The sequence below is a fragment of the Dinoponera quadriceps genome, unplaced genomic scaffold, assembly GCF_001313825.1.
Source record: "Dinoponera quadriceps isolate SergipeBrazil2010 unplaced genomic scaffold, ASM131382v1 scaffold533, whole genome shotgun sequence".
Taxonomy (NCBI): domain Eukaryota; kingdom Metazoa; phylum Arthropoda; class Insecta; order Hymenoptera; family Formicidae; genus Dinoponera; species Dinoponera quadriceps.
The window spans coordinates 723836-732824 of record NW_014554780.1 but is presented as its reverse complement, the minus strand read 5'-3'; the positions used below and the strand labels follow the sequence as shown (position 1 = coordinate 732824).

The 8989-nt window shown below is 37.2% G+C and overlaps 1 protein-coding gene across 1 annotated transcript; it reads right to left on the bottom strand.

Moving 5' to 3' along the window:
- Window positions 1-81: 81 nt before the first annotated feature.
- Window positions 82-7002, bottom strand: LOC106741844 (sodium-coupled monocarboxylate transporter 1-like). Its single transcript, XM_014614227.1, has 9 exons — window positions 6627-7002; window positions 4243-4588; window positions 3776-4001; window positions 3267-3334; window positions 2757-3052; window positions 2376-2594; window positions 2017-2200; window positions 1485-1775; window positions 82-849 (listed from the first exon to the last, which is right to left on the bottom strand). The coding sequence occupies exons 2-9, from the start codon at window positions 4573-4575 to the stop codon at window positions 598-600; spliced, it is 1869 nt and encodes a 622-aa protein (XP_014469713.1). The 5' UTR covers window positions 4576-4588; window positions 6627-7002; the 3' UTR covers window positions 82-597.
- Between the last annotated feature and the right edge of the window lie 1987 nt (window positions 7003-8989).

The window sequence follows — 8989 nt, the reverse complement described above, 5'->3', positions numbered from 1 at the left end:
CAAAATATTTCTAAAATGAATAACATTAATTTCGGCGAATATTATTATATTATAATGTTAATAATCTTCTTATGATAATATTTTGCTATATATGTAAAATAAACAAGAAATATTTCATGAAATAAATAATCGATTACATGGAAAGTAACTTTGACGTAATGAGCGAAATATCATTGGCACGGACACCTACGTGATATTTATACAAATTATATTATCAGTCGCAAATCATTATTATTTCGACAATAATATTAATCGTGCGTTTCTTCTCTGTAAAAAAATGGCGATATCGCTTACTTACTATTCCTATCTTCTCGATTTTGATTCTGGCAATATTATTATTAAGTAATATTCCTGCTTCAACGAGTGTGGAAATTGTTTTCACAAACAAATTTCCTGTCATGTATCGCGTGGTTAGCACTATAAAATCGTTTCTCGATCGTCATCGTATAAAACGCGAGCGTGTTAAAACCAGAATACCATTTGATTCTATAAGTGATATTTGATTCAGGACAGGTATCCCAGCCTTTGTTACCGCTATTTTATGGCGACATTTCCTCGCGATGATTCCTTCAGAATTTTCAAAAGCTCGCGGGAGAATCACTGCGGACTCTTGCAAGTGTCTACTTGCTGGGGCTTTTCATCCGGCTCCAAGCCCAGATTCACGATACCCTGCACCCGGTTTATGGCGGCGTTAGGCTTCGTCTGCATGCGGAACATGGCAGCAATCGGCGGACTCAGGAAATCTTGGTCGACGTCAGCGGGATTCTGAGCACCCGTGATGAAGCTCACTATCACTCCTACCAGCATAGTTAACATGCAACCGATCGCGCTGTACCACAAGTAACTAGTCTGAAAACACAGTATTGGCTGTTCACTACGTGGTGCGGGAGAAATGCGTTCCTTTGGCCGCACGAAGAGAAATACAGGCAGAAAACTGAATTTGAAATCGAACTATTATACGAGACTCTCAAGATATATAATCGACATCGTTAAAAATGGCCAATGAAAGCTGACGCGTGTAATTGCATGCGGTATCTTTTATTGATAGTCCCAATTGTCGGAAAATCAATTACACTGGTCGGCGATGAATTGCGTCGGCTATTTTAATGTTTTTAGGATATTGATATTACGTTAAATCCGAAATCGTGGCCGATAAATTTCTATTGCGTACTAATTTTTGAATATTGAACTACATGTGTTATGCGATATCATTTTGTAGAAGTATTAAATTATAAAGGCAATGACATTAATATTTCTATCGTTTACTTATTCACTTGTTTCTTTATTTTCAATATTTACCTGTTTATTCGAATATTTATATATCAAATTAAACTGAAATAAGTGATCTCTTTAATGAATTGTAAAACACAATCATAGTAATCAAGGAAGTTTCATAGTAAACTATAGCGCGTAATTTCCCGATCGTATGAAGTTGAATGTCGTATCAAGAATACCAAAAGCAAAATCAAGAGGGAGGGTCTTACCTTGTATATGGATAAAACTTCATTATCAAGGTGAGGCTCGGACAGCTCCAGAATCTCGAATTCGGTCTGGTTTATGCAGGGACACCCTTCGATTGACGTGGGTTTACCATCCAATCGAATCTGCCCGTTTATAGCCGCAACTTGAGCGCCTAAACCGATCCACAAAACGGCTGTTAAACTCGTGATAGCACCTACTATCGCTCCTTTAGCATTGGCCCATGGTACAAACATTCCCAAGGAGAATAATCCCAAAGTCACACCGCCCACCATGCCGTTGAAAGACAATGCGACCTGCGGACGATGATTTCTTTCGATAATTGATAACGCATCAATCAAAAGTAACAGCGACGATTCGTGAATTCAGATGCTCCGGAAAGAGACGCAAGTCAGTTTTAGGGCAGAAAGCAGGGTGAGAGGTACATACAAATTTCGTCGTACAGTAAAACCGAGGTGATTTAGAATTTACATTGCGCTCGCCAATTAGTAATTAACAATTGAATTCGCGAGCAGCATGGGAAAACTCGTGACTCACCTGCAAAACGCTACCGAGTCGCTCGACAACGAAGACTAGGGCAAAGCTGAGAATCCCGAAAAATATGCTGATCCATCTGGCGTAAATAGCGCCTCTGCTTGCCGGTAATTCCATTCGGAAGAGCCCACGAAGAACGTCTTCGCAGGTTATCGCCGCCAGAGAATTCAAAGCACTTGCCACGGTCCTGAAATTATCCAAGATACTTTTAAGTCCCCTTCAGGCGAATTCCATCTTCGCTTACAAAGAACGTTTCGCATGTGAAATTAATGATTTCATATAACGAAAAATTCGATGTACTTTGAGGAGTTTGACGTACTTGAGGAGATTTACGTCATTCGCTTTACGTCTCATCTACATACCCTAGAGAGGCAGCGAAGATTCCGGCGACAAAGAATCCGGGCACACCACGAAGACTTCCCATAAAATTCATAACATATAGTGGTAACAATTGATCCTGGCCGCTTATATCTCCAGCGGTCAACGGATCGCAGTCTTTGTAAGCGCTGTACAGCACCATTCCGGTCAGGAAGTTTACGCTATAAATTAAAATCATGCCGAACGCAGACACCCAGAGTGCTCTGTAAGAAGAAGAGTAAAATCTCCATGAAATATAAAATGTCTTCTTTCCCTCGTAATCTTTCATATTCGGGGGTGCCTGACACAATTGAGAAACACGCTAATTCTTATTCCTCCGATCTCTTCGTAGATTTTGTAATTTATCCTATTATACGAGAACTCACGTTCTCACTTGCGAAATGCTCTCAACGCTGAGATACTTTTGGACGGACGCTTGGTTGCTGCAGAACATAGTGACCCAGTAGAAAGTACCACCGATGACGACACTCCAGAAGCTGTGTCGCACCGTCGGACTGGGGTCCATGTTAAAAAGTTCTATCCTCCCGGAATCCGCGTTCTCCCGCCAAACGGCCGTGATCCCGCCCGCCCAAGTCAATCCGTAACCCAGGACGAGGAACAACGAGCCGATAAGAACGGCGGCTTGAAACGTGTCGGTCATGATTACGGCTTTCATGCCACCCTGTTACAGCAAGGGATGCACACACATTACATCATCCACGTGTAGGAGAATTAATTACAGAGGAAAGAGACCTTATGAATTTTATCGTACTTAATAAGTATGAATGTTATCATACTTAATAATATTTAATAAGAAATGACACGTAAAAAAATGTTAAACATAACATTTCATTTTTTACTGCGTAACTACACGTAGACACGCGGGCGATACGAACCTGGGAAGCGTAGAAAATGCAGACTACGTAGACTAGAGTAACAGCTATGTAAGTATTCAGGCCCGTGACTGTAAATCAGAAAACGTTATTGACAGCTTCGACGTCGCTGGGTCTCAAGATTAACGCGACCAATTCGCGTTATCGCGAGGATAATTAATTCAAAGAGATGTCAAAGAAGTCAGCCGTGAAACGCGCATCTGATTTGTGGCACAAAGTATTTGCATATGTCAATTTGCATGTGTCAATTGCAAATGAACCTCTCTACTTCTTAATCTCGAGACGAATTGTTGCAAGACTAAAGGAATGGATTGCTTATCATGACTCTAAATGGCAAAAGAGACGATTGAAAACAGAATAGGACGATCTAAGAGAAAATACAGAGAGCAATATCGACCTTACCGACTATAACTGGAATTCGATGTAATACGACTTATGATACTTTCTATTATGCATTCGTGTGTGCATTTAGAATGAATTAATTCATTTATTATAGACGTGCGATCACGTACCGTGACTTAGCGCTAACGCGGGCGCATAAACAGCTACCGACGTGTACAGCACCATTTGCAACATGTATAACGCGCTCGCCAGCAAACGGCAGCGCCGATCGAAGCGTAGATGCAGATATTCATAGCTCGAAGTCAGCCTTAATTTCATGAACACCGGCAGGTACAAGCGAGAGGTGATCGGTACCACGAGTATGAAAGAGACGCAGGTCATCCAGAATTGAGTACCCTGAAAATTCAAATACGACACGTTACGTTCGGTTCTTGATTGCTCTCCGATTAAAACAACAAGTATCTGTTTTTGCCAAAATACTCGCAGAAAGATAAAAACAATGATATGTGTTTCGAATTAGTTTCCAATTAGTTAAAAACGAAAATCCAAGTGTGTAATTTTCAAATGTCTTCGATTCGAACGCGAATAAAAGCGTGAAACTTGCTTAAATAATTTCAAAACGTCACGATCGTCATACCTGTCCGTACATCTCCGCGGGATTTCCCAGAAGTTCAATAGCCGTGATGAAGCTGGCGGCCAACGACATCGCGGTGGGAAACGTGCCCATGCTGGACCCGCCCAGCAGAAAGTCCTGGCTGGTCTCCTGTTTCTTGGCGAAGAAACCGTAGAAGGTGCCGATCAGACACGAGACCAGCAGCATTGTAGCAAGCACCGCGTAATCCGCCCATGAGAAATAATGGAGCAAGGTTGGATGCTCCTCGTGACACTTCTCCTCGTCACTTTTAACACGTCGCTGCTCCGCAGACGACGCAGACAGGAAGAGGAACAGGACGAGAAGATGCGGTCGCATTTTTGGATAAGACCTGCCGATTATTTTTTTACGTTTTACGTTAATATCCTTCTGCGATACCGATTCCGCGATATACAAGGAGATTCCAACAAGATTTTCAGTTAGGGGTGCGGCTAGTTGGACAGACGTTAAATTAATTGAACTGACGTATAACGTAAATAAAACATTAATAAAAAAAATTAAAAAAAATTAATTGATATTGTATATAAATATTTGTCTTAATTTCGCTCCGAATTAACATTTAATACTTAGATAGTTAGATAAAGTTATAGGAAAGTCTCTTTCTCAATAAATAATAAACTTATATAAAGAGGTCCCTTAATATCGCTATCTGTAAATCCGGTTCCATGACTCAATTACTTTAAGGGATTTCTCTCTTGATGAAACAGAGTCATAATTACCATAAAACTTCACGTCTACTTAGTTAATTCCCTTTCCACTTAAGATAGAAAATAAATGGTAAAAATCAGAAACCCGAACCGGACTGGAACCGGAACCGAAAACCGTACGAAAAACCGGTATTTTTGTCGGACTGAAATCGTAAACCGTGCCGAAATTGTATAAAGCCTGTAGAATCGGGACGTTTCTTTTCGGTTCATTATTTCGGTCCTTATTCTGTGATTTAAAATAGTTTAAAGCCATGTCAGCGTTATTCATGTAAATTGATATATGACACCGTGTCAATTGATTCTTTCATTTGACCGGTCACCTTGAATCTTATGGATCTTATCAATCATATTGAAGATATATTACGATTGACTCTCAAAAGTTTCCTAGTTATAATTTTAATATAGAAAGAGAAAGAGAGAGAGGGTGTGTGTGTGTGTGTGTGTGTGTGTGTGTGTGTGTGTGTGTAGGAGGAAAGGAGATCTTAAGAATAATTTTATTAATTTTAATAATCGCAAAATATCAATTATTTCGCTTACACGAAGTTATCACTATAATTTTGGGCAACATTTGTTTGAATTTGAAAAAAAATAGGAATAACAAAAAGACAACATTTCGATCCTTAAATTAATGATCATTTGTAACGAAATATTATATACCGACTAAGACACCTTTCACCATCTATGTTGATTTTAATAATAGACAAATAATTCTAATTATTATAATTATTTATCAGCATTGGGGAATAACAATCGTCACCAACTATGTTTCAATCATTATTAGAATATCTGTTTTAACCGGTTTGACTATTGGATCTCTGGTTAGAACCGGTTAGTTCTCACGTCGAACTCTATTTTAATTGAATGATACAGGAAATAAGCGGTAATCTCATATGTTACTGTTATAATATTGTTTCTTTAAATTTTCACGGCATATTGGACCGCATGCAATATTTTATCATCATTTTTCTTTATAGTGCAGATTAGTTAAAGCGGTATTTATAATAACAAGATAATAACTGGTTAAATAATCCATTGAGAGAACAAATATTGCATGCAACATTCTAATTATTGCGCTTACACGATATTATATACGCTTATTATTGACGCAAAGTTTACTCATTTTTCATTTCGAAATTATGTTATATTTGCACTTCGCTGAACCTTATCAAATTATTCTGAAAATATGTAATGTGATAACAAGTATACAACCAAAATTTACCATTTATAATGAGTATTATGAATCGTATAATTGAACGAATTGAATATTTCAAATTACTTTGAATATTTTCTACCAACAGAAATAGTCACGTAGAGAAAGCTTGGAAAATGTTAACCAGTTGGCGTAACAATCATTTACAATGTCGTCAGACAGTGTTATATATATTGACTAATATGCAGAGTATACATGTACAATATATATTTTAATAAAAGATAAATAAATGCAAAAGGGTTCAATAATGTCATTATAAATTAATTATTTTGTATATCAATAAAAATTTCTTGTCAGCACAACAAAACTGAACGTGAAACTTCGTGGCGAAAAATCGTCAATTTTAAAGATTAATTGATTAAATTTTGACGGAAATAGATGTTTCTTTTATTCACTTTCAATTTATCTATCTTCTTACAATTACGAATATAAAAGAAGATCTTAAATCTCACCTCTTTATCGCTTCTTTCAAGACGTGGAACGAATCACCCAATTCTTTCGAAAATCTATGTACAAAACGGAAGCTTTAGCGCTTAATCACGCTTATTAACAGGTAGGAACGTGCGAAATTGCAGTTGGATAATTTTGCTCGTTTTCCTGACGTAACGCATATATGATCGGCTGATGAGCTTCCTTCGATCGAAACCTCGCGCTATTGCGAGATTGCTCGTCCCGTTTAATAGGATCCGCAGTTTCCGATTGTGAATCACGAGATTATGCGACAGAACGCGAGCTCACAATTTCCGCTTTCCGACTTCCGTCGTGAAGAAACTCAGGACGACGGATTAAACAGAGTACGGATTCGAGACTGATCGTTTTAATTGTCATGTGTGCGCCTTTATACGTACCATCATCCCCCTACTACTACGTATGACTGGTTTCGATGCAAGAGCAACTCACCAAAACAGTAACAATAATCATCGTCGTCAGTAGCGTGTCGACGATAAATCATATAATTGACCACATATCGTTCCTGCGACTTTTATGCGTAATTTTCCGACGCCTCTTAATTCCGCATGTCTGTAGACTTGCAATAATTAATCAAAATCGGGTAGTTTTGAAATTAAAAATAGGATATGATAAAACTTTTATATTATTGAATTTTTCTTCATAAAATAAGTATTTCATGAATCATTTCAAATATTGCAAATATATTATATATTTCACTAAAAAAGAGAAGAAATTGTGAATAGTTATTAGTTTAAATAGGAAATATACAAACGATTTTTTTTTTTAATTTTACTTTGATACTTTCAGTTCTACATTCCAACAGACAAAACTCTCATCAAAGATTAATTGTGGGAACTTGGCAAAAATATTCGTGTTTAAATAATGCGGGCGGATTCTTTGTTCAGCGGATATTTGATTTTTTTCAATCTGTATCGCGCTTAATTTATCTTGCGTGACGACGAGAAGTACAAAAGATACAAAAAATGAGGAAAATACGTGTCCTCGATTATAACATCCTATATGTTCCTAATGTATTTAAAATCGCTAATGAATTATGTCCCGGACCTAATTATTGTCCAAACTATGAGCAAGTAATATTTAAATACGAGAGATTCACGAAGATAATGAGACGCACACATAAATTAAAATTTTTTATTTGTTTTATTGACGTTTGAAAACATTTTCATAGGGTCTCTACTTTTTTTCAGCCATACTGACGTTATTATATTGTTATATAATAAATATCGAATATATTTAATTTTGTTATATAGTAGTGAAAGCGAATATTATTCGTTTCTTTTTTATAAAATTACCTTTTTATTATGTTAGCAACGTTTGAAACTTATAATAATTTGTAATAGAAGCGGCAAATATGTTAATATTCATATTTCCTTCGTATTCTCACGTTGTCTTTTTATATTTTTCTTTCACAACATACATCACACTTATCTACTCCAATTCCCTGCATTAGTTTACGTGAATGATCACTAATCATTAATCAAATATGTGCCACAACAAATGTACGAAAGACGCATCGACTTGAACGATTTCATTTAATTTTTCGCCACTGTTCAAATCGCGCTTATTCGACGGCTTACTCCACTCAAATACGAGGCACCACACTTAGAATATCACTTCTTATACTGCAGCAAATAATAGCCCTTATATAATTTTCGATATAATGCTTGAATCACATTTGCAAGACGTCATTTAACAATCGGTTTGCGATATAGAAGCTCGAGAAGCCAATGGTGTGTATGCAATGTAATTCGCAGCACGTGCAAAAAGCAAGTCAAGATCCAGATAAGTCCACATTTAACTGGTTACAGAATGGTAAACAAACCAGGTAGATAGGGGATTTCTAATAGATGCGAGAATACGTCATACTCATTTAAATTGCGCAAATCGACCGATTAAAACAGTAATCTAAAGCTTGTAACATTCAGACAATTGTTGACAGGACGACTTGACGACTTCTCAATTTTTATTACTTGTATTTCGTGCGAAAAAATTACCAACTAGGCGTCATCTCGTTCAAATTAATTCCAAATGGAGTTTTTAATTCCAATTTTCGACTTTCGTGAAACGCAGATATCGAGTTTCGGACACATCGAGAATATAGGTAATTGCTATCAAATACTTTCCGCAACTTTCTGTTATTTCGCAGTAAGAGCGCACGATTTCCGTGACACTCTGTATCTGCGGTCTCTTTCAAATCTAACCAGATCATACCGTATAAAATCGTCGAAGAACAGTAAGAAGTTTTAATGAGGTGCATTAATATGCATACCGTGAACCACTTACGACTCCTTCAATACGAACAGAGCGAGTTGCGATACACTGTGAAGTCGACCATTGAAGTCTT